This window comes from Echinops telfairi, unplaced genomic scaffold (assembly GCF_000313985.2).
Source record: "Echinops telfairi isolate 266 unplaced genomic scaffold, ASM31398v2 ScPeMD7_3509;HRSCAF=4178, whole genome shotgun sequence".
NCBI classification, from domain to species: domain Eukaryota; kingdom Metazoa; phylum Chordata; class Mammalia; order Afrosoricida; family Tenrecidae; genus Echinops; species Echinops telfairi.
Window position 1 is genome coordinate 3,588,110 of NW_022107407.1, and position 26,487 is coordinate 3,614,596.

Sequence of the window (26,487 nt, forward strand, 5' to 3'; positions counted from 1 at the left end):
ACATTTGAACTTATGACACAGCAATATATGTGGGAAAACAAAGGGAAAATTGTGAGAGGAGGATGGAGGACATGGTAGTCAAGGTCTTGATACCTGGAAACTTCTAAAGGAGAAAAAAGGGTTTAACCTTTTGTAGTCTAGCCATTGTCAGAGCTTTCTGGAATGGTGAGTCTTATCAAGTGAAATGGCCTCTGAAGAAAGGACCAACTTGTTACAAATGTTCAAATTGGTTCATTTACATTTTGGAAAATACTTTTGTATTATCTTTTAAATTGAAAAAATATCATACATGTTTTATTTGGGGGAGAGAATGCTGCTGTTCTTGCTCCTGCTGTAGTTATGAGTCTTTTCTTTTTGCTTGGGCTATGTGGTGGCACAGTGCTTATACATTAGGCTGCTAACTGCAAGGTCAGCAGTTTGAAACCACCAGCTGCTCCTCAGGAGAATGGTAGGGCTTTCTACTCCTGTAAAGAATTAATGGTCAAGGGGTGGAGGGTGAAAAAAAGAAGAAGAAGAAGAAGAAAAGAATTAATGGTCTTGGAAACCTAGAGGGGCAGTTCTACTCTCTCCTATAATAGGGTCTCTATAAATTAGCATCGATTAGATGGCAGTGAGACAAAATATTGAACAATGCATGAAGCATCAAAAAAAAAAAAGAAAAAAGAATATGCAGTCATTTTACTGAAAAGAACTAATCAAATCCAACAATTTCAAGAGGTAACACATGAGCGAGATGGAGTACATTGACAGGGAGCTGCCAGAAATTCAGGCTGGATTCAGCAAAGGATGTGTAACAAGTGATATTCTTGCTGATGTCAGATGGATCTTGGCTGAGAGCAGAGACTACACGATGCTTACTTGTGTTTCATTAACTTTGCAAAGTCATTTGACTGTGTTGACCACAACAAATTAAGCATAACCTTCAGAAAAATGAAAATTCCAGAACACTTCAGCTAATGTAGAAATTATACATGGATCGAAGCTTAGTTGTGAAAACAGAAACAAGGGAATACAATATGGTTTAAAATTTTCACAACTCAACCAATAGGCAATACCATCATGATGAGTAGGAAGAAATATAGAAGTTGTCAAGGATTTCATCTTGTTTGGGTCCACAATCACTGCTCATGGAAGCAGCAGTCAAGAAATAAAATAATGCATTGAATTTGGTAAATCTGCTGGCCAAGACTTCTTTAAATTGTTACAAAGCAAGACTGTTACCTTGCGGACTAAGGTGCACCTGATTCAATGCATGGGCTTTTTAATTGCCTCATCTTCATGTGAAAATGGAACAATGGATTAAAAAGACCAAATAAAATAGACACTTTAAATTATAAAATACCATAAACTGCCAAAAGAATAAACAAATCTGTTTTGGAAGAAGTGCAGCCAGAATGCTCTTTAGATGAAAGAATGGTAAGGCTTTTTCTCAAGTACTTTATACATGTTGTCAAGAGAGACTGGTTCCTGCTTGGCAGAGAGGCAGAGAGGCAGAGAAAAGGGGAAGGCCCTAGACAAGACGGATTGGCCCAGAGGCTGTAACAGTGAGCTCAAACACAAGAACGATTGTGAGGATGGTGCAGGTGTTTGTTCTGTTCTAGACAGGGGACTTTTGAGTCAGAACACGCTTTATGTACCTAACGACAGCATTCTTCACTTTCTCCAAATCTCAATCCTCTCCAATTCTTTCTGTCCTTCTGTCATTTATCAAATTTTCTCTTTACCCTCTCCTTTTAAAGATTAGAAAAAGAGGTCAAATTGCTGTACCCGGTTTCCATGTCAATCAGGACCACAACGAATTAGTCAAATTACAAGCTTTATTGGAGCTGGTGACCGGGAGTCAGCTATTGTTCAATGTCTATCAGTCCAGAGCACTACTTAAACTCCAGTTTATAAAGCAACAAAACACGAGTGTGTGTGTGTGTGTGTGTGTGTGTGTGTGTGTGTGTGTGTGTGTCTGACTTTTCACATCCAATCACAATTGCACACACTGACTAGGAGGATGAACGGCTAGGCTATGGAACTTCCCACTGGTATTCTTTATGGGCATGGACAGCAGTCCACCAAAATTTTTACTTAGGTGGCTCGAGGTGGGGAAACCTCATATGGAAATAGCAAGCCTAAGCAATGGAAATATACAGAAGCAGGAGTCATCAGGTGAGCAAATGAGCCATAGGGTACTTCCAAATATCCACTGAAATACTTTCCATGCCATGACTACCAATGTTAACTTCAAAAATACTGCTAGTGCTCTAGTTGATATATACACAGGTTTATTTTTAAAAAAACAAAAAACATTTTTTCACATGTATCTGCAATCAGTAGATGGATGTCTGCAGCTTTTTTTTATAGTAATGCACTTGTCTTCATCTCCTTAAAGTGTTTTAAAAGAAAAAAGATACTAACAAAAATATTGTGTAAAGAACAGCACGTTCTTAATACTCAATATATAGATAGATAGATAGATAGATAGATAGATAGATAGATAGATAGATAGATAGATAGATAGAATCTATTTCCCCCTCATCATATGTAAATCTTTATATGCCTGTATTTACATCTCTATGACTACCCTTTGCCTCCTAGTTCTTTCCTTTAATTTTTTGTACTTTCCTCTTGTCCCACTATCATGTTCTGCCTTCATTTGGGTTTTAGGAATTCCTCACGGTCACATTGCCCTTGATCCAGCCCTGCAAGAAAACAGATGGACAGTGGGCCCCTGCACAAGTACTCCCCCAACACAAGAACACTTTGTTCTAAAAATTCAGCAGTCTGAGATGCTCACCTGCCTGGCATGATTGCTGAAGACAATGGGTGCAAAAGAAAATGTGGTGAAGAAAGCGGATGGTGCTTGGCTACCAAAAGATATAACACCTGAAGTCACTGAAGACGATGGGTGCACAAACAAGTGTGATGAAGAAAGCTGAAGGTGCCCATCTACCAAAAGATACAGCACCTGAAGCCTTAAAGACCTGGAGATAAACAAGCAGCCAGCTATCTGAGAGGCAACAAAACCCACATGGAAGAAACACACCAGCCTGCCCCTACTTGATTGCTGAGGACAAAGGGTGTGCATTAGCAAAAGTGGTGAAGAAAGCAGATGGTTCCTGGCTATCAAATGATATCTGGGGGCTTAAAGGCTTGAAGACAAACAGGCGGCCATCTAGCTAAGAAACAACAAAACCCACAAGGAAGAAGCACACCAGTCTACCCCGACACAAATGCTGAAGACAAAGAAGGTACATAAGCAAATGCAGTGAAGAAAGCTGATGGTGCCAAGCTGTCAAATTACACAGAATCTGGGGTCCCACATGCTGGAAGATAAACAAGGGGCCATCTAACTGAGAAACAACAAAGCCTACATAGAAGAAGCACACCAGCCTGTAAGATGACAAGGCGGTGAAGGGGTCAGGTATCAGGCATCAAAGACAAAAAAACAAAACAAAAACAAACCCATAACATTGTGAATGAAGGGGAGTGCAGAGTGGGGACCCAGGGCCCATCTGGGGGAAATTGGACATCCCCTTGCAAAAGGACTGCGGGGAGGAGAGAAGCAAATCAGTGTGCAGTGTAGTGACGATGAAATATGCAATTTTCCTCTAGTTCTTTTTTTTAATCATTTTATTAGGGGCTCATATGACTCTTATCATAATCCATACACACATCAATTGTGTAAAGCACATTTGTACATTCATTGCCCTTATCATTCTCAAAACATTTGCTCTCCACTTAAGCCCCGGCCTCAGGTCCTCATTTTTCCCCTCCCTCCCCCTCCCACCACCCTCATGAGCCCTTGATAATTTATAAATTATTATTTTGTCATATCTTGCCCTGTCCGATGTCTCCCTTCACCCACTTTTCTGTTGTCCATCCCCCAGGGAGGAGATCACATATAGATCCTTGTAATCGGTTCCCTCATTCCAACCCACTCTCCCTCTACCCTCCCAGTATCACCACTCACACCACTGGTCCTGAAGGGATCCTCTGCCCTGGATTCCCTGTGTTTCCAGTTCCTATCTGTACCAGTGTACATCCTCTGGTCTAGCCAGACTTGCAAGGTACAATTCGGTTCATGATAGTGTGCGTGTGGCAGGGTGTGCGTGTGTGGGGGTGGACAGAGGAAGCATTTAGGAAATAGAGGAAAGTTGTATTTTTCATCATTGCTACATCGCACCCTGTCTGGCTTGTCTCCTCCCCTAGACCCCTCTGCAAGGGGATCTCCAGTTTTCCTCTAGTTCTTAAATGCTTCCTCCCCTCCCCCACCATGATCCCAATTCTACCTTGCATATCCGGCTGGACCGGAGGATGTACACTGGCACAGATAGGAACTGGAAATACAGTGAACCCAGGACAGACGAATCCCCCAGGACCAGTGGAAAGAGTGGTGATAGCGGGAGGGTGGAGGGAAGGAGAGGGAGAAAGGGGGAGCAGAAGACAAGGTCTACATATCGCCTCCTCCCTGGGGGATGGACAGCGGAGAAGTGGGTGAGGGAGACGTTGGATGGGGTAAAATATGATAAAATAATAATAATTTATAAATTATCAAGGCTTCAGTGGGAGGGGGGAGCGGCGAGGGAGGGGGGAAAATGAGCTGACACCAAGGGCTCAAGTGGAAAGCGGGTATTGTGAGAATGATGAAGTCAACATATGTACTAATGTGCTGGACACAAATGATGTATGTATGGATTGTGATGTGTTGTATGATCCCCTAATAAGATGATTATTTAAAAAAAACAAATGAATAGCACGTTCAAAAGGTAATATTTCAATCAGTCCTTTAAGGAAGACCCAAGATAATAAAGATGATTTTGTGGAACAACTCATAACCAGGAACTAGTCTTGTATTTATTAATATAATCCAGAGAGCAATTTCCAATCAAAACGGTAGTCTCTAAGGGGGTTTGCTTGCCCGCTTACCTACAAGGCAGAGTGGTTAGCTCAGAAAGTTATGGCAACAGTTGCTTTCCCCTCCCAATTCCAAAGGGGTAATCTTGATAGATTTTCTTAAGGAACATAGAACATTCATAGGGGCTTATTGTGAGGAAATTTTAAGAAGATTGAAAACGTATTGGTATGAAAAACACCTGTAAAATTGTACCAAGGATTTTTTTCCCCTTCATGAATGTGCATATTCCTATATGACAACAAAGAATTTTGTGGAGAAACCTCACTTTATTCACTCTGCAACCCTGATTTGGTCCCTTCAGAATTCATTTCATTCCCCAAATTCAAAGTAAACTTAAAATGTCCATTATTTGAAACTCTGGGAGTACCAAAACTGCTCTTTTACTGGGTGTAAGTCAAAAAGAACAGAATTCTTCAGAAAAGGGTAGCAAGATAGAATCAGACCTATAAAAGTGTACAGACCTAGTTGTTGAGAAGGAATAGCTTCATATTTTGATACTTTATTTAGTAAAGGTGACAATGATTTTATAGCAATACTTTTTAAAATACTGTCAATTCTTTTGTTTCTCTGTATACATATGCATGAGTGTGTATGCATGTAAAACAAAGTCCGTGTGAAACAATGCCTAGTCTCATTATGTGATATGCCTCCTGATGTGTTCTATTCCATTTTATTTCTTTTCTCTTCTGGTATTGAATGCACTAATGGATTCCTGATTTTAATTTTGAAAATTTTAGTGGATGAATATTCTATCTGGTTCTAAGTGTTATGCAGTGAAAATTATCCAAATATATTTATGCTCATAAATGAAATAAAGAGCTGACCTATATATAACAGATATATCTTCAAACATGCAAAAATAAGCCTCAGCATTTTCAAGGCCATCCCCATCATCTGTCATTGCCTTCAAGGCCACTTGAGTAGTCATCAGCAGGGTCATAGTCATTCTAATATTCTCTAAGTGATTTCTGGAGCTGAAATACTTCATAGCAAGACTCTGTATACTGTATATACTCATGTATAAGCCGAGCTCTTCAGCACATTTTTAATGAAGTTTTTGTGGTAAAACTAGGTGCTTCAGCTGATATTTGAGTCAGCTTATACTGGAGTATATATGGTATTCCTCCAATTCCTTATAGGCCCCAATTACAGTTGATGTTGTTTTTTTTCTGTCTTTTTTATTCTTTTAACATTCGTACTTGGCAAGGACAGCACCTACACTGGGCCTTAGACAAGAGCCAGTCACTTACCTCCTGTTCTGTCTCTTCTTGGCCATCCCATTTGCTCTTGTTTTCCCTATCATCTGATCATCTTTACCTGGGACAACTCATAAAATGCTAAATTATGGAGAAATAAAAGAGGTCTCAGCTCCCACCCCCTATTTTCCCTGAGCATTAAAAACCAACTTCCCTTAGTTCACATTACAATGCAATGTAGACAGTGAATGTGACTCAGGGTCATTATGGTCTCCCAGGTCACTTGGGGCACCTACAGAGAAACAAACAATTGAAAGTGAAAGACATTTTATCTTGGTGATCAAGCAAAGAAGCACACCAAGATTCACATTGCCAATATAGCTCCTCAAAAATATATTACCTCAGCCTCCCAGCTGGCTTGCTAAAACAAAACAAAACAGAAACATGGTCTCTCAAGTCTTGCTGAGTGTGCCTACAGAGATACAAAATGATTGAAAATTAAAGATGCTTTTACTTGGTGGGCCCAACAAAAAAGTGCATCCAGCCTCATGTCTCCAAGGTGACTTTCTAAATCCTGGATCGAAGGTATAGCTTAGAGTTTGCTGATTTCTGATTGGTGTTTATTGCAGTGTATTCAACACAACAACTAGTCTTCTGCACATGCTGAAGGGGCCAGATCTGGTTTCAGCTTGTTCTGTGACCCTATCTCTTGTTTGTTTGCTTGTTTGTTTGTTTGTTTTCTTAATTGAGTAGAGAGTTAAGGAAGCAGCCTAAAACAAAAAGGTTTTGTTGGGGCTCATCAGAATTAACTAAATTCTTAGAATATAGAATATGGATTGGGATGAGGAAAGCACAGAAATGATACCCTTTTTTCAGAAAAGCACTGAAGCTTTTAGTCCATGTTTCCCATGACCCATTTCCTCTGGGACTATCTTGAAACCTTTGGTTCTTATGAAGTTATGTACTACCAGCTATAGGGCACCTGCAACCTAGAACCTTAGTAGCAATCATTTCTGACTTAGTTTCTTTTATAATGAGAGAAACAAGGAGAGAGGGTAGACACACACAGTTAGGCAGCTTCTAGAATTCTGAATTTGTGCTTTTCAATTTGGTCCAACCCAAACTCACTGCCATCAAATTGATTTCAGCTCATAGCCACCTGATAGGACACAGTAAAACTTCCACTTTGGGTTTCCAAGACTATAAATCTTTACAGGGGTAAACTGATTCATAGGCAGGGCTCCCACCGAACAGCTAGTACATTCCCCCAGCTGACTGTGGATAGCTGCTCAGTGCAACCCACAATGCCACCTTTTAAATAAAAATGTGCACTTCAACCAAGATCATGAAATTTATTATTTTCTATACATTGTTGTCAACGCTGAATTCATTAAATCATTTGACTTGGTGCCAATCTTTTAGGTGAGAAATAATAATAATTTTTAATACACGTCCATTCTGATTTAACCCAAACTCCGTGCCATTGAGTCATTTCTGACTCAAAGCCACTGGAAAGGACAGTAGACCTGCCGCTGTGGGTTTCTGCGGCTGCAACTCTTTACAGGAGTAGAAAGTCTCATGTTTATCTCATGGAGCAGATGGCGGATTTGAACTGCTAGCCTTATGTAACCCACAAAGCTACTTGCACTCCTTCACTCCAATTTAAGCAGGCGCATAATGACATTTCATTCAATTAGGAAAGGGACTCTACTTGTGTAGATAGCATGTTCATCTGTGCATGGTTAAAACCTCATCAAAGATTCTTCCAGAGAAAGATGTGACAATCTGTTTCTGGTAAGATTGAAAAACCAAATCCACTGGCATCTAGTCAATATGGACCCATTGTAACTGTATAGGAACAGAGAGAATTGCCCCATGTGAGTTTTTGTTTATGTGAGTCAAAAGGCCCATCTTTCTCCAGCAGAGCTGCTGGTGGTTTCAAACTGCTGACCTTATGGATCGCAGCCCAACATGTAACTACTACACCAGCAGGGCACATTCTAATAAGTCTAAAGCCTTGGAAACCTTATAGGGTAGCTTTCCTCTGTCCTATGGGGCCACTCTAAGTCAGAATTGGCCCACATTCCCTAGCGTTTGACTTTAGTTGTTGGATCCAAAGGGGCTCTTTTCATGCCTTCGTTAAGTGGTGGGTCACTTACCAGGTTTGACACCACCGACTACTCTGGGAGAAAGATGTAGCAATCTGCGTCAGTAAAAATTGCAACCTGGGAGACCCTATCATGCAGGCCACTCCTATCTTATAGAGGCAAAATGAGTTAGGATCAGCTAGATGCCAATCAGTTGTATCCAACATAGGAAACAAGTTGATGGAAAAATCATGTAACACTAATGTTAAAAATCGAGTCGGGGGTTTAAGTGGAGAGAAAATGTTTTGAGAATGATGTACAAATGCGCTTTACACAATTGATGTGTGTATGGATTGTGATAACAGTTGTATGAGCCCCTAATAAAATGTTTTAAAAAAAATCGAGGCTGTGAGCTCATATTGCCTAGGTTTAAATCTCTGCTTCTCCACCTCCTTTGTTAACTGATTCTTTGGACAAATTACTTCACGTCCTGTGTTCCAGTTTCCTGTACTATATGGGTAATTTTAAAGATTCAATGACATTCTGCATGTAATGTATTTTTACAATGTGTACCACATGACAAATATTCAATGACCATTATGTTAATATTACTGCTTACTAAATTTGTCTCCCAACAACTTAATAGCCAAGCAATATGAGTTCATTGTTCAATAAACTAAAAAGAAACAAAGCAAATATTATATAGCTAATTGAGTGTGCCAGGCACTGCTCTAAACACCTTATATGTTAAAGTTTTTTGCTGAAATAACGTTTTTTTGACTACTTAGTGGATTCTAGAAGGAATTTGTTAACAATTTATTCAATTACACAGAATGTTTTTAGTCCCATTCTTCCAATTAGTAAGTAGAGGTTCAAGGGGTTTAAAATATCCCAGATACCACCTTCAATAAGTGGTTGCACCGAGTGGAGCCTAGACCTTTCCGATGTCAAAGTGTTCCAAGCACAGATGTCTTCCACTCTAAGGCCTTTCCAAAGGACTCCTTGTGAATCTGCTGGCACGCCTATGAGTTATGCTCCAACATACAATATAAGAAGGCTTCACTTAAGATTCTCAACATGTGTATTTTGTGCATTTTTACATGGGAAACTTTGTAATTAAAGACTATTTTAACCATGAGCATAAAAAAGCAGAAATATTTTCTTAGATGTTTGTGTGATTATCACACTTTGAATTTATAGAATGACACACAGTAAGGAATAATTTGCTAAATAGAGCTCGTAGCAGTTGGTAATGTGAGTATTCTTGGGCCAATATATCCTGGTGGTACAAGCCAACAGGTGACATGGAAGTTGGCTGTGGTACCATGGAATCTAAGTGATGACTTTGAATGAATTCCAACTTATCAATTTATATATATTTAGTATCCTCAAGTGCTTGAAATGATTAATTAGTTTTTCAATTAGTTATAGGCACGTGTGTGTGCTGTATTAAATTACTTTTTTTCCTTTTTGGAGTTAAATTGTCTAAATATAAGGAACAATCAAATCTATTCCAATCATTTTAGATACTCTCTGGTAATGATTCTGCTCATGTTATCACCCTCATAGACATGTCTCGTGGACAGCTATATTACCAACCATTACCTGGAACCAGAATATTACTTTTGTACCCATGCTTTAAAACTAATTGTTACAAATTGTTTTAAAGAGAATTCATATCTGTGTTTTAATTTAAATTCAGTTATTCTTATTTCTGCACTTGGCCTGAGCTGCTGTTACTCACTGCAGTGAGGCTTATTTGGCTGGTATCCCTTTAAAGTTGTACACATCAGAAGCCTCACTTGTTTGTGGTCATTATGTTGACTCTAACTCATAGCAGCCCTCTAAGACTGAGTAGAGTGACCCCGCTGGGTTTCTGAGACTCTGAATTTTCATGGGAGTAAAAAGCCTCATCTTTCTCCCAATTAGTGGCTGGTGGTTTTGAACTGCTGATATTGTGATTAACAGCACATAACCCACTATGCCACCAGGGCTCCTGTCTGAAGCCTTGAATCCATAAATATCTGAGTAGGTAAAAGCCAAATATATAAAATTAATGCATGAAGTCATGTGATGATAAACATTGTATAAGTATCGTATGACCATCTAATATTTCTCTTTTACATATGAGAAGGATTTTGCTTGATCACAGCATGATGGTAATGTGGAAAGAAGCACTATCTATCTCCAGTGCAGGGGATGGCAAACTTTTGAGATTGAAGAGTCAATCTTGTCCCTCATAATGAGTTAAAAATTATTTGAGAGCCATAAATATATTTTTACGAACAAATGAAATATCACTATTATCTGAATAAGATCCTTTAAATTTTTAAAATTTTACTTCAGGGCCATACATACCGAAAGAGCCATATATGGCTTGCAAGCCAGTTTGCTGACCACTGCTCCAAAATAGCTATTATGCTATTTTGAATAAGCTTGTTTCTGCTTGCTCCTCACATTTAACAATAAATTAGAGGATGGATTTGATATATGGTGCCTTATGGAGGTTCAAAATAACCTATAATAGGGTTTCCATGTCTTTTAAAATGTGATATGAGAACATACTGTCAATTAAGGTCGCAATTTCCCTAACGCTGTCTTTTCTCTCTTTCGCAGACTATGTCAGACAGTCACGATGACCTTACATAATCACAGTACAACCGCGCCTTTGTTTGCGAACATCAGCTCTTCCTGGATGCACAGCCCCTCGGACACCAGACTGCCCTCAGGAGCAGTCACTCGTCTGGGCAGCTACAACCTTTCTCGGGCCATTGGAAATGTCTCCTCTCTGAATGACACTGCCAGTGACCCCCTGGGAGGCCATACTATCTGGCAAGTGATCTTCATTGCGTTCTTAACAGGTTTCCTGGCCTTGGTGACCATCATTGGTAACATCCTAGTCATTGTTGCATTTAAGGTCAACAAGCAGCTGAAGACGGTGAACAATTACTTCCTCTTAAGCCTGGCCTGTGCAGACCTAATTATAGGGGTTATTTCCATGAATCTTTTTACTACCTACATCATCATGAATAGGTGGGCTTTAGGGAACTTGGCCTGTGACCTTTGGCTTTCCATTGACTATGTGGCTAGCAATGCATCTGTTATGAATCTTCTAGTCATTAGCTTTGACAGGTACTTTTCCATCACAAGACCACTGACATATCGAGCCAAAAGAACCACAAAAAGAGCCGGTGTGATGATTGGTTTGGCTTGGGTCATCTCCTTTATCCTTTGGGCTCCTGCCATCTTGTTCTGGCAATATTTTGTTGGGAAAAGGACTGTGCCCCCAGGGGAGTGCTTCATTCAGTTCCTCAGTGAGCCCACCATTACCTTTGGCACAGCCATCGCTGCCTTTTATATGCCTGTCACCATTATGACTATTTTATACTGGAGGATATATAAAGAAACTGAAAAACGTACCAAAGAACTTGCTGGTCTGCAAGCCTCTGGGACAGAAGCAGAGGCTGAAAACTTTGTCCACCCCACAGGCAGCTCTCGCAGCTGCAGCAGCTATGAGCTTCAACAGCACAGCATGAAACGCTCAGCCAGGAGGAAGTATGGTCGCTGCCACTTCTGGTTCACAACCAAGAGCTGGAAACCCACTGCTGAGCAGATGGACCAAGACCACAGCAGCAGTGACAGCTGGAACAACAACGATGCTGCTGCCTCCCTGGAAAACTCGGCCTCTTCTGATGAGGAGGACATTGGCTCTGAGACCAGGGCCATTTACTCGATTGTGCTCAAGCTTCCAGGACACAGCACTATCCTCAACTCCACCAGATTACCTTCATCGGACAACTTACAGGTGCCTGAGGAGGAGATGCTGAAAGCAGACTTAGAGAGGAAAGCACAAAAGCTACAGACCCAGAAAAGTATGGAGGATGGAGGCAGTTTCCAGAGAAGCTTTCCTAAGCTTCCCATTCAGTTAGAGTCAGCTGTGGACACAACCAAGTCCTCTGATGACAACTCCTCTGTGGGAAAGTCCACAACCACTCTACCTCTGTCCTTCAAAGAAGCGACTTTGGCCAAGAGGTTTGCTCTGAAGACTAGGAGCCAGATCACTAAGCGGAAAAGAATGTCCCTCATCAAAGAGAAAAAGGCAGCGCAGACCCTCAGTGCGATCTTACTTGCCTTTATCATCACCTGGACTCCATACAACATCATGGTTCTGGTGAACACCTTCTGTGACAGCTGCATCCCGAAAACGTATTGGAATCTGGGGTACTGGCTGTGCTATATCAACAGCACCGTGAACCCTGTGTGCTACGCCCTGTGCAACAAGACGTTCAGAACCACATTCAAGACCTTGCTGCTGTGCCAGTGGGACAAGAGGAAGAGGCGCAAGCAGCAGTACCAGCAAAGACAGTCCGTCATTTTCCACAAGCGTGTGCCTGAGCACGCCTTATAGAACACAGGTGTACCAATAGCCGCACCCAAACACACCTCCTTAACCACACACCTTACAGACACAGAAGGGGGCCAAGAAAGGCGGTCATTTCTGGTGAGGAGAGTCTGTTTTCACCCAGATGTGGAAGAAGCTACCTGTTTGAGGACCCTTTGAATGAACTTATTTTACTACAAAAGTAAAATTCGAATAAAGTTTAAAGAAACCAACTGCACACTACTAGACATAAAGGAATTTATCCTGAAAATAGACTTTAAATGCTTTTTCTTAAGGAGAGGGGGGGAAAAATCCTTCACAATAATGATACACCCCAATTAACCTGCCTGGAGATTGTCATTCACATTAGCTCTGGAATCTCAGAGCAGCATAGCGAGCTGGCTCAGTGGCCATCTTCTTCTGTGGATCCCTAAACTGTGGGCCCAGGTCTCCCTGTGGGACCCGGCTGGCTAATGAATTTGTGAAATTCAGGCGAGTCAGAATCTGAAATTATTTCATATGTTTGCACAGCTGAATTTTCTTGTCCCAATAGAGTTTCCATGTCTTCTCTTTGGTGTGTTGTTAATCTCTATTTGTGGACTTACTTCTTGATTCTTGCAAAGTACTGTTTTGTGCAGTTTAAGTTTCGTACAAATAAAAACATATGAGTATATATGTGTGTGTAAATTTTCCATGCACACACGTGTGTATATACTGGGAAACACTGAACTGAAAAATTGTTAATGCAATATATGCTTCCAGTTCTTTAGGATTCCAGCAAATCATAAAGTGAAATTGCTAATTTAATGTTTTTGAAACCAGGTATGTTTTTCACACACCACCCTGGAGAATCTTTTGCTCAGAGCAGATCTGCACAGAGCAGACACGCCCGTGAGCTGGGGGGAGGACATGGTTGAGTATGTTTTGTTGTTTTCTTCTGCAACAAAGGTAAACCAGAACCCCTCTAACCTCCAAGAACAAATCACAACCATATATTTCAAATTAATAGTCCAAATTTGAACATGTTTTGAAGCAAAACTTCTGGTATTTAAACTGCTTAAAACTCAACAATAGTGTCACATTTGAACATTGTTACACAGCAATATATGTGGAAAAGCAAAAGGAAAATTGTTAGAGGAGAATGAAGGAGAGCATGGTAGGCAAGATGTTGCCACCTGGAACATTCTAACGGTGAAAAAAAAGGGCTTAAAATTTTGTAACATCGCCATTGGCAGTGCTTTCTGGAACAGGTGGAATTCATAAAGTGATATAGCCTCTGAAGAAAGGACTACACTTTTTTAAATGTTCAAGTTGATTCCTTTACATTTTAGAAACAAATTTTGTATTATCTTTTAAATTGACAAAAAAAGATACCTGTTTTATTTGGGGCAGGGGTGCTGCTGTTCTTGTTCCTGCTGCAACTGCTGGGTTGTTTTCTTTTTGCCTGGGCTATGTGGGGAAAGGGTGGGGGAGGGCGTGGGGGGGCTTTGGAGAAATCCTTACCTTTGTACAGGACCTCAGTGTAGTAAACCCAGAGCTGAGATAAAAGCTGCTTTGTATTCAGTGTGAGGTGGTGTTTACAGATAACTTTGACAACAGTGGAAATGTACTCAGTGTTGTCTGTGTATCTGAGCTATTTAATTTTGTGTTATGTTTATATGAAGAAATATTTATGCATACTTCACCATGTGTTTATTTAATGTTGAAAAAGATTACTCTTTATTCTTCTGCTATGATGTCCTGTAAAGTGATTCTTTAAGGTCCACTTGAGCAATAAATAAAGTATACTGAACTTTCATGTGGCTAAGAATAAAGAAGTCCTCCTGTGGGCATCAGTAAGCATCTAATTCTAAGTATTAAAAATCCGACTAACATCAACATCAATTTTATATTTTAAAACCACTCTTTGAGAAGAAGAGAACAAACCCTCTACCATTATGTTTGAAAGTTCATTTATAAAGAAAATAAATACATCTAATTGACAGAGTGACATTTTGGGTGGCCCATATTCAACCAAAGAACAAGAAAAAACAGACTCTTTTCTAAAGTGTATAACAAACTATGTGATATTATGCTATCCACCTGTGAAATGTGTAGTAAATGATTGTATCTATATTTTATTATTCAAGTTGGCTTGGCACTAATAAATATGTGAATGCTTATTAAACCTTCCCAATACTTTAGTAATCCCTGTCCTTTGGAGACTCCTGCTGCCCAGACTCCCTCCCCGAAGGCCAGCTTATTTCAATCAAAAAAAGAAAAAAAATAGAGAGAATGAGATTTGAGAAACAGAGAAGCCCTGAGCTATGGTGGAACTTCAGTAGATCGTTATAAACAAGAATGGTTATCTCCTGACCTTTGTCCTTGTATGATCCTGACAGTAGCCGAAAAGAAACAAACCACGATTCTGGTTCTCCTTTTGTATTATTATAATGTTCTTTTTTAAGCCTCTTATGGGTGAAAGCTACTTTTAAATATGAAGGGGCTTCAAAAAGTTCACGGGCAAAGTATGATGATTGTGTTTATAGAAAGGGGTGTCCCATACTTTTTCAGAGAAGGAAAATAAACAAAATAAAATATTTATGTTCCATTTATTGAGAACATAAATAATTTGGAATTGTATTGAAACTGTAGTTAGTATTTGTGCATGCATTTCTGGATGTGATCATCATTAAGGAAGAGGGAAGATTAAGTTCAAAATTCACCAGTTGGTAATCTTTCCTTCTATATAAGTGAAGTTTTCAGAACATTCAACATTTTCTAAAAAAAATCAACAAGATAAATGGAAGTAGACATACAAATGCTCCAATGGAAACACAGAGATTCAGGATAGGGTTCTAACTCTACCAATCTGGCCTGGGCCGGAACCACCCCAAATAATTACCAAGAGAACCCAGGGGGCTCACATTTAGTTACACATTCTACATAAGCAGTAAATTGAAAGGAGGCCACACTCTCAGTTGCATATAAATATTAATAAAACATTCCTGGCCCAAATTAAAATCTTAACCCTATCAAGGAACTTAGTGGTACAATAGTGGCTCAAACTCACCCTACAGCTCCATGGGAGAAGAAGTGGTGATCCACTCCCATGAAGATTGAAACCATAACAGTCGATGAGACAGGTCTACTGGTTTGAGTTAGAAGCGATCCTACAATCCATAATATCAACAACAAACCTGTCTAACTTAAAATATCTTAGGAGTAAAAGTGCTTATTATTACTTCTTGAAGTCCAGAATACTTACCAATTCCACAGTTTACAGCTAAATCTTGTCATTTTGTTGAATAGTATGTGAGTTCTTAAATGGCAGAAACTGTCTTATTCATTTCTTTGTAACCCAGGGCTGGCAGTGTCTAGCAAACAGTTATTGTAGTCGCCAATGAGTTAATGCTGACTCATGGTGAGAGTGTATCTTATGTGTACACTACGTAGATCAAAACTCCATAAGATTTTTGAGAATGTGACTTTTGGGACTTTTTAGAAGTAGGTTGCCAAGCCTATCTTCCAAGATGCCTCTGGAGGGTTTTGAACCACCAACTTTGCACCTGGCAGTCAGCATTTAACCATTTTTGCCACCCAGGGACTATTTAATATAAAGAATATGTATTAAAAAAGATTTGCATTTCAATTGGATCAAAGGACACATCGTAGGGAAATGAATTGCGTGATGTAGCCAGTTCATCATCTATCTATCCAATTTATCTAACCAATGTGCAATACTTGTCAGGAGTCATTCTAATACTTTAGGAAACATGGTTTATAAGTAGGGTGGTTATCTAGTAAAATACTTCTAAGTAATAAGGAGAAATGCTTTAAATCTATATGAGGTAGTGAATATTAGACTCCAGAAAATGAATTTAAAAATCATCCCTCTTTTCTTCCTCAAACTCAATTGGAATTTTTTTACTATGGATCAGAAAGAAGAAACTACCTGGTTGTCCCAGCTAGCCCTAGTTGAAAGTCTTGGGAAGACACAGAGGGTCCATGAATGTGAGTTAATTGTACAAGTCGCAATCTGTATGTAGTTTGACGTGAAATACCCTTGCATATAGTTCTGCTTGGCATGGAAAGTTAAGAGAGTCTCCTTGAACCTGTTCTGCGAACAATTAAACAAAAACCCTTTCTTATCAAGTACATGGTCATTTTCCATTTCCTCAGTACCCTTCAGGGAAAAAAATCATTTGGAATCTGTGCTTAAAGCTCTACAAAAGTGACATTTTAAACAACATCTTTCTTTTTCCCACATATGAAAACTGTCAAGAAGTGTGGTGCACACTTAAGGAATAGTTTAAAGGGCTTCCAAGTTGGAGAAATCAGGAATTACACACTGATTTCTCATGGTAGGGAGCTCTTCAGGAGATATGTCTCAGAGACATTTAGATCCTCCCATGCCTCTTGTTGATGGGAGTATAGAAAAACATTGTGCAAAACAATATGCGTATATATTTGCTTTTAAGCAAAGACATGTATCAAAGGTTTATTTAAATTAGTACCTAGGTCTTTGCCAAAGGCACTAAGTTTTACCTTTTATTTTTATCACCTAATAGCACTTCCTAAGAAATTATTTCAGGTGTGTCATATGACATTTCCATATTTTATCCTGAAAACGAGTCAGTCTTCTATACTGTTAAATGATGCCTGCAATGTTGTGGTGAATATTATTTCCTAAGATTAACAGTGAAATGAGTAAATAAAATTATTATTAAACAAAGATTTTGGCTTGCTTTCATTTTAATCTAAGGAATCTATTGAAGTAGCATGAGTTTTTATTCTGTTAATAGGCATTTGCACATTTGTATAACGTTTTAAATACATTTTTACATGATTTTCCTTTCTTTTCTTCATATATTAGTGTTTTCAACAAATGCTGCCATTATAATCCTGAAATATTTACTAATAGCAAATTTAAGAGTATTTATTAACCAAGGACAGATTATATCTACATAGTGGTGAGAGTCAAGATGGGAAGAGTCTTCATATGATGACCATGTAGAATCCATGGGAGGGACTCCACAGAGAGGCCACGGAAGAGAGAAATCCTACACTTCCAGAAAGCAAGATCTCAACATAAAGATGAGCAGCTGACCTACCGAGCTGCAGAGACAAGCTTGGGGCAGCTAGAGACCCCAGTGAGCTCATCTCTGTTCTGGGCCCACTCAGCTCTGCCTTCCGCACACTGGGATAGCTGAGCATGCCCAGCTATGGAAGAAGGGTGTTGCAGGACTTCCCGTGCCAGCCCTGGAGTTCCAACCCCACCAGATACTGACAGTGGCCTCTTTCCCAGGGTGCAGCTCTGCACGACCTGTCTTGAACCACCTGAGAGTGTGGCCTTGAGGTGCCCGGAACCTGTCTATTGTGTGTGTGTCCAAACTATTCTAGTGAGACCTAACCCAACATCATACCATACCATAGTTCAATAATATCTCACAGTGTTGTACAAGTGCTACCAAAAGCAGTTTCAAAATATTCTCTTCCTTTTTGAACTCCTTATCAGCTGCATATTATGCACCACCTCCCTCAACATACCCTGCAGGAACGTTTGTTCTAGTTATTGTCTCCATCGGTTCATCAGTCCTGCATTTCATATACTGAAAACAAAGAAAACGACATAGTAATGATTCAAGAATGCTACCCACAATTTTAAAAATACAACAGAGATAAGCCCCAATATGAAAAAAATACAGAAAATATTTAAAAACTAGATAAAGCCCAAAGTATATCAGAGGGGAGATTGGGATTAGCCATTCAAGTCAGATTTATCAATTTAATCTATTATAGTCATCTCTCCAATACTCTGTCTGATGACCAGTTTATTCCCATCACCCACTTATGGTTAGAGGGGAATCACTAGAGGTTTATGCCCTGTGTAGATCCTACAAATATATTCTGGGTTTCAACTGTCATTGTAGCCTTCTGAAAACAAGAATCTCATAATTTGAATTATATTATTTTCTCCTTTGGTTTTGAATTGTATACTGTAATTTGCAATCCTTGGGTCATGGATGTTGGTGTGCTTCTTCCAGGTGAACTTAGTTGATGTTTCACTTAGATGGCTGCTTGTTTGGAAACAAGTCTTTAAGACCCTAGATGTTACTCTCTCTAATAGCTAGGCACTGTGTAATTTCTTCAACACACAGTGTTTTTGTTTCTTTCACTTCTGGAATCCTTATAAGACATAGACCATTCCTCTTAATTGTGTCCCACATTCTTCTAAAGATTTTCTAAGTCTTTTTTGTATTTTTTATTATTTCCTCTACTCTTAGATTGGAGTTTACAGATTTGTCTGTAAACTCACTAATTCGGGGGTCCATCTCTTCAATTCTGTTTCTCTGTTCTTTTATAGTATTGTGTCAGTCTGCACAGATATCTTCTGTGTTTCCTTTATGAGGGTTAGAATAGTGAGCATGGCCATGTTATAAGAATCAATTGTTTTTAGATTGTAGCTATGATTAAGTACAAGTCCAAAGTCCATTCCTGAATCTGTTTTTTATCTGCCTCTGGTTTTGCCTAACAACCAACATCCATTATTTGTATAACTAGCGTCCAGTCATGTAAGTATTTATTCTGTACTGGTGAATGATTCAGGTATTGTGATATGTAGTTAGCCTACACTTGTTCAAACTCCTTCTCTCAATATTGTTTTTAAAATTAGTATCATTGGATAATCAATGACATTACTAACAGAAGGTCCTTATGTTCCAGGGAGATGATAAAAAAGATTATCTACCATAAATTAATAAGGATTTCTCTATAAAATCTCTGTTTTCGTGGTGGCATATTTTTAAAATCATTTTATTGGGGGCTAATGCAACTCTTATCACAATGCATACATACATCCATTGTGTCAAGCACATTTGTACATGTGTTGCCATCATCATTCTCAAAACATTTTATTTCTATATGAGCCCTTGGTATCAGCTCCTCATTTTCCCTCCCTCCCTCATGAACCCTTAATAATTTATAAAATTATTATTATTTCTTCATGTCTTACACTATCTGATGTCTCCCTTCACCCAATGTTCTGTTGTCTGTCCCCCAGGGATGGGGTTATATTTAGATCATTGTGATTGGTTCCCCTTATCTCCCCCACCTTCCCCTTATCCCTGTGTTTGCTGAGGCATTGCTTTTCCTCAGAAACAAAGGTATTAGCATAACAATACAATGTGAGTGATGAATTACTCTGATTTAAACACCAACACCACCTGGCCTACAGACAGTCCACATACCCTACAAAGCCTTCCGTGGGTGAGTGATCTTGGTCAGGCAGTTCACTCCAGCAGATAGTCAAATCTCCTGCATTAGTGCTTTGAGATATCACAGACAGTGAGTGTATGAGAGATTCAAGTACCATAAACTTCAGGGCCCAGGGTGTGCTCCCACCTGAGGTACTATGAATATGTAATCCACATGCTGTCTCAAGACACCAACCACTCATCAGCATCCAGTAAACCATTCAAGGCTTCTTAGAGCTACAATCTGACCTCTAAGCAAGGCTTTGCTTCTCCCGTTCCTAATAGACCTGTAGGAGATAGTTACAGACCTAATTACCCACTTGGTGACCATCATCCAAAGAGAGCCTGAGCTCCCTATGACCTGATCCACTTGAGATCTATTCTTTAAGATAATTAACCTGAATTTATAAGAATACAGGATTGTCAACCCTAGGAGACACCCAAACCAATTCCCTAGCCTAAATCTCAACCCTGTGCTCCCATTATAAAGGATCACAAGGGTGAAAAACCTACCACAAGATACTGCACCCAACTGCTCAAAACAACTCTGCTCCACACAGACCAGATATATCCCAGGATATGGTTTAGACCCCAGTTGCTCTTTTTTGGTGGTGGTTTTGCTGGGCATCCTATCATTCCTAAATTCTCCCCCTTAAAACTCTGCACTATTCTTATAAGCCATTCTGAATCAGTACTTTCTGATGTATTGGTATCCACAAGGGAAAAATAACTTTATTATTATTATTTTCTTTTGCTCTTTTCAATTATTATCTGTTTTTCCCTTCCTTTTAAACCCACAACATATCATTCAGCTCCTTACTCTAGTATTATTGCTTCAACTTTTATTATCTTAATAACTTTATTGTTTGTCCTTTTCCTACTTCAATTTCATTTTATAAACTTTTATTCCATACTTCTCTCTATCTACCTTTATATTTTCCTCTTGTAACTCCATTTCACTGTCATAAAAAAACAAAAACAAATGCTGGCACTATTTGCACAATTTTAAAATGTCTTACATTTTTTTGGTCTTTTTTAATGTTAATTACCCTGAGCCTTTCTTGCATCAAGGCCAAATAAGGAATTTGTGTGTTTCTAATTTCCTTTTGAATAATACATCAACTAGAACTATTTGATCCTCCCCTTTTTGTTCTTTTTATTTTCTTTCTCCTGCCTCTAACAACTACCCCCTCCTCACACACTTTGATTCCCCCAACACTTATCTTAACACTCTTCTACAGATACTTAACATGAAATGTTAACCACTGCTCTACTGCAACACCAAACAGGGTTCACTACACTGACACAACCCACCTCCATAACACCTATAATAGCTACATCAAGATATCAAGAAAACAACAGAAGACATTAGTATATATAGACACACACAAAGAGAAACCGACACAAATATTTGAACAACTAGACCTAAATGAAATACCTGAAATGGAAAAGGTTATGGAATTACCTGAAAAATATTTTAAGAGAATGATGATTGCATTCATATAACAGATGAAGAAAGAGCATCAGAGGAAATGTGAAAGACTGGGAAAGCTAGAGACCTCACTACATGCCTCACAAGAGAAACTCAAACAGAAATACAAATACTGGGCACTGCCATAGCAGAATTACACAATACTATATTTAAAAAGAAACAAATAGAATTGAAGAGTTGGAAACGCAAATTAGTGAGCTTGAAGAAAGACTCTTGACTCCAATATAAGAGTAGAACAAATAGCAAAAAACGCAAAAGAAGCCGAGAAAAGCTTGAGAACAATGTGGCATACAATCAAGAGAAACAAACAAAAACTCCACACAGAGAATAGTCCAAGAACTCCTGCATGAAAACTCTCTTCAATGCCTAAAGGATGAAAAGATAATTATTCAGGAAGTTGAAAGAACCCCAATGAGGAGAGCTCCCAAAGGTAAAACTCCTCAGCATTTTGTAGTCAAGATGTCCAATATGAGAGACAAGAAAAATATCCCAAGATCAACCCAGTCAGAGAAAAAAGGACAATTAAATACAAATGATCGGCAATTAGAATAACCTAAGGTATCTTCATGGAAACAATGCAGGCAAGAAGACAATAGAGTGAGGTGTCTAGAGTCTTGAAGGGAAAAAAAATCTGTCAAACTAGAATCTTGTACCCAGCAAAAATTCACTGAAATATGATGGAGAAATAATAGTATTCCAAGACAAAGAGAAATTAAATGAATACACACAAACATAAAGTCTACCACTACAAAAAATACCCAATGAAGTACTGTGGTAAAAAACAACAACACACAAACCTGAAACCAACATAAAAGACAGTTCCTCATAAACACCAAAGTTACTGAGAAACATCCAAAGCATCAAAGCACTACAGTAGGAACACAGAAACTAAACACAACAGACATACACACTCAAATACAAAATAAAATGTCAGTAACAAATACATACATATCAATAAGCTGACTGAATGTTAATGGGCTAAATGCACCAGTAAAGAGACAGAGAATGAATAAGAAAACTAAATGCTGCCTACGTTACTCACACCTCAGTAACAGGGACATGAACAGACTAAAAAACAGAGACCAAAAAAAAAGCATACCAACCAAACGCAACCAAAAGAAATCAGGTGTAGCAACACTAATATCTGAGAAAACAGATTTCAAGACAAACGATGTAATAAGGAACAAGACTGGATACTGCATGATGATTAAGGGGGAAATAGGCCAAGAAAATACACCCATAATAAACATATAGGCACCCAATGGAAGACCCTGGAAATACAACAATCAAATCCTCACAGAATTGAAAAAGGATATGGACATCTTGACAATACAATTATGCCACCCTCAAGCAAAGACAATATCAAGAGGGAGACTCAATCAAGACACAAAAGAGGTCAGCAACACAATCAACAAGTAGAACTCATAGATATATATAGAATGTTCCATCCAACAAAACACAGAATACATTCTTCTCCAATGAACATGGACCATTCTCAAGAATAGATCACATAGAGGCCACAAAGCATGCCTCATCATACTAAAAATGGGTGAGCTCCAACAAACTATCTTCTCAGACCAATAAACTATAAAACTAGAAATCAACAATTAAGCAAATAAAAACATAAGGACCTGGAGACTAAACATCATAAACACAAAATGATTGGGTAATAAAGTAAATAAGGGAGGGAAAAATTCCAAGGGACATTGGGAAACAATAAAACAATATATCAAAACCTTTGGGACACAGCAAAAGCAGTTATCAGAGGCCAATTTAAAGCAATCACCATGCCCATGAAAAAAGAGAACTCTAAAGCAATACCCTAATTATACAATACATTCAAGAAATGGAACAGGACAACAACAAACTCTATAGTAAAAGAGGAGAACTCTAAAGCAATGCCCTAATTATACAATACCTTCAAGAAATTGAACAGGACAACAACAAACTCATGAGTGTCAGAGCAGAAATAAATGATATGGAAAAATATCAACAAGAAAAGAAGTTGGAAAAAAAAGAAAAGATGTTGGGCTTTTGAAAGGATAAATAATATCGACAGCCATTGGCAAACTTAACAGGGGGAGAAAAGACACAAATACCCAAAATATGAGGTAGAAAGGTTGATGTTACAACAGATTTAAATGAAATAATAAGAATAACACTAAGAGAAAATGGCGACTCAATAGGACGCACCCATCCAGAGCTCCTACTGCCAGACCAGAAAATTGGGAGGTAAGGTGAAGGGAACGGGGAGGTGGAGTCCAGAAATTAGAACTAGGGTACTAGGGTCTCTCCCGAACCCCCTTTTTGTGTGTGATTTCCACGCACAAAGCAAACCAAGAACGCTTTAAAGTGCTCTAACTTGTACGCACCAGCTATGCCCTTGCCAGGAGCAGCGCTTTGTCCAGGCTGACGCTTTAAAGGGGACACAACACCAGACACAGGAAAACCCCACACCAGAGCTCTCCACACTGTTGGCTGCCCTGAGCTCGCTGCCTGGGGAATGGCGGTGGCAGGTAGCCATAATTTAGAATAGAAAAGAAATCAGATTATTACCTGAAGTAGATCGCGGTGTGGGAGAAAATAAGTGAAATCCAGGGAGCAGAATTAATTCCAACTGACTGAGAAGGAAACAACCCCCCTGATAAGCTGTATCTCCCCCCTCTGGGGACCAGCCTGAGAGCCCCCAAATGAGAGCACATCACAAGCATTAAAAAAATTAAAAAGAAGTTGAACTATATGTTATTGGTTAATAACTCAAACCTCAGTCTGGTTTCTCAGCTGCAAAGAGCACATAGGCGGGGGTCCTTAACATAAATCAGCATATGAAGTAACCTAGCTAAGGATTTACAGAACCCAGCTTCAGGGCCTGGAGGCTTTTTGCATAACAAAGACCCCCTATAGCAAGTGTCAGTTTCAAACAGCACTGAGCTGCAGACAAGAGATTGTGTGTGACAAGTTAATTTGATTTTAGTCTCGCTGGCCAGGGGGATAAAAATAAATAAATAAAAATAAAAGCCTCTGATCTAGAAGTAGAACACCAGTAGCCTAGATAGGACAACAGGCCCAGCTTCCCTTTCAGTGACTCTACACACAGCTGGGAAGCCCTGCCGGCCCTGGGGCCCTAGACTGGGCTGTGGAAACACCCCGCCCCCCATCCCTGCTGCAGTGCTACATACAGCAGAAGGGAACATTTAAAAAATCAATTTTTAAGTATTAATCTATTTCTGAACACTATCCAGAAATGGTTTGATCTATATGCCGTGCCTTAATAATTATAATTTGATAGTAAGTCTTGGGATCAAGTAATGTGAATTTTCCAATTTAATTCTTTTAATATTATATTTGCTTTTGCAACTGCACTAAACATTAGTTACCTTTTTCATAAAATTAAAATGATATCCATCATTTTGTAGTAAAATATATAGTGAATTTTGAATATAGCACAGTAAATAGTAGAGATTAAATAGTGATCGCTTCCCTTTCTCTCCTCTTTCTTTTCCTCTCTGAACATCTAGTGTATCTGTGCAGGAGATGATCATGCTCTTCTGTTGCAGTTTCACTGGGCTGTATTTATATCCATTAAAGAAATAAAAGAATAAAAGAAAACCTTTTACTATAAAATTTTCACTGTTTTCCACTAGTTCTCTTTCTAAAAACTTTATTATTATAGAATTTCATGATTCATATAAATAATTTATTTGATCATCCTTGTAGCACAATTTACAGTGAATAATCTTACCTATTTTCCTTCTCTAACATGCTAGCTAATTCCAAGTTCCCCAAAGGAACTAGGGTTCCCAAATCTGGCTGAAAATGAAAACCACCTAGAGTGGGATACAAGAATGTCAGGGCTTCACTTCAGACTTGTATCTCAGTATTTTTAAGCATCCAAAATAGTGCATGTACAATCACAGCTCTAGCCTGGAATGGCCTGATATTACTTACTTTAGATTAGAGAATGTTGGGGAGAAACACAATGGTGCAACCCAATAAATACAATAAACAAAAGACAGATTTTGATCCTTCCTAACCCTAAAATGTTTTACCATCCACCCTTAAATCAACTTTTAAAACAGTTATGTAATATACAAAATCTACCTCATAGTAAGGTGACCTTTTTGGAGGTGGCATAAATATCAAACAGACAAAGGGCTGCTTTCATGCCCCCGAGACAACTCTCCTGGTTCATTTGTGAGTGTTTGTGTGTCACAATGTCTACATACACAGTCAATTAACACAGGACGTTTGCCTTCTGTCCTTGAGTACATGTTGAATTGTTCTAATCTCCTCTCCCTAATAGTACTGCTTGCCCTCTCTGTTACTGCCTGTCAAATGATTTCCATTCATACCTACTTAAATAGGACTTCCTCCCTAGAAACAATTATGGTCACATAAGTCCTGTGTTTTCAAAGAATGTGCAGACTTTTGTGTGTTTGGTTCCATCACCATACTTACCGACACACCCATGTGTCCTGGTTTTTATTTTTAAAATGTTTGCCAGAGACAGCTCTTCATTTGTTGTCTCCTCAAAACACTTTCAGCAATTTGATTTTTCTCCCTCTAGCAATAATTACTGTTCTCTGTTTCATCATCACCTGTGTCCTGGCTCTGAAGATATCTTGAGATCATATGCTAGTTCCATTCACCTTTGTATTCTTCCAAGACTCACATAAAGTAGGAATGGAACTTAAATAACAATTCATTTAAATTCTTCAAATATCTACCGTCAGAATGGTATGGAAGTAACATCTGACTTCCTTTCACTTTTAAAAGCAGGGAGTAAGGGGTATCCAATGAAAAATAAGTCCAAACCCATTACTGTGAAGTGGAGGCCAGATTGGCTTTTTCCTTCCAACCTCTTAAATATTCTGATATTGAAGGTTGGCAGTTCAAAACCACCAGTCCACTCCAGTAAAGACTGACAGTCTTGGGGCCTGGGGGAATATGGCGACCTGATAAGACGCACTTCCAGAGCTCCTGCTGCCAGACCAGAAAATTGTGAGGTAAGGCGAAGGGAACAGGGAAATTAGAACTGGGGTACTAGGGTCTCTCCTGAATCTTTTTTGGGCGCGGTTTCCACTCACAAAAATTAAACCTAGAACGCTTTAAAGCGCACTAGCTTCTCCGAGCCCAAAAGCGCGCCAGCAGTGGCTTGGCGGGAGCCGCGGTTTCTCCCGCTGCCGCCTT

The 26,487-nt window shown here is 39.1% G+C and overlaps 1 protein-coding gene across 2 annotated transcripts in view; it reads left to right on the forward strand.

The window, feature by feature from the left end:
• The window catches only part of CHRM3 (cholinergic receptor muscarinic 3), a 324,438-nt gene extending 310,445 nt beyond the window's left edge, over positions 1 to 13,993 (forward strand). For both annotated transcript variants that reach the window (XM_045294261.1, XM_004709822.2), the window contains one exon: positions 10,806 to 13,993. In XM_045294261.1, coding sequence (XP_045150196.1) covers positions 10,825 to 12,597 — 1,773 coding nt within the window. In that variant the 5' untranslated portion in view covers positions 10,806 to 10,824 and the 3' untranslated portion in view covers positions 12,598 to 13,993. The remainder of the gene's footprint in view (positions 1 to 10,805) is intronic.
• The last annotated feature ends 12,494 nt before the right edge of the window (positions 13,994 to 26,487 follow it).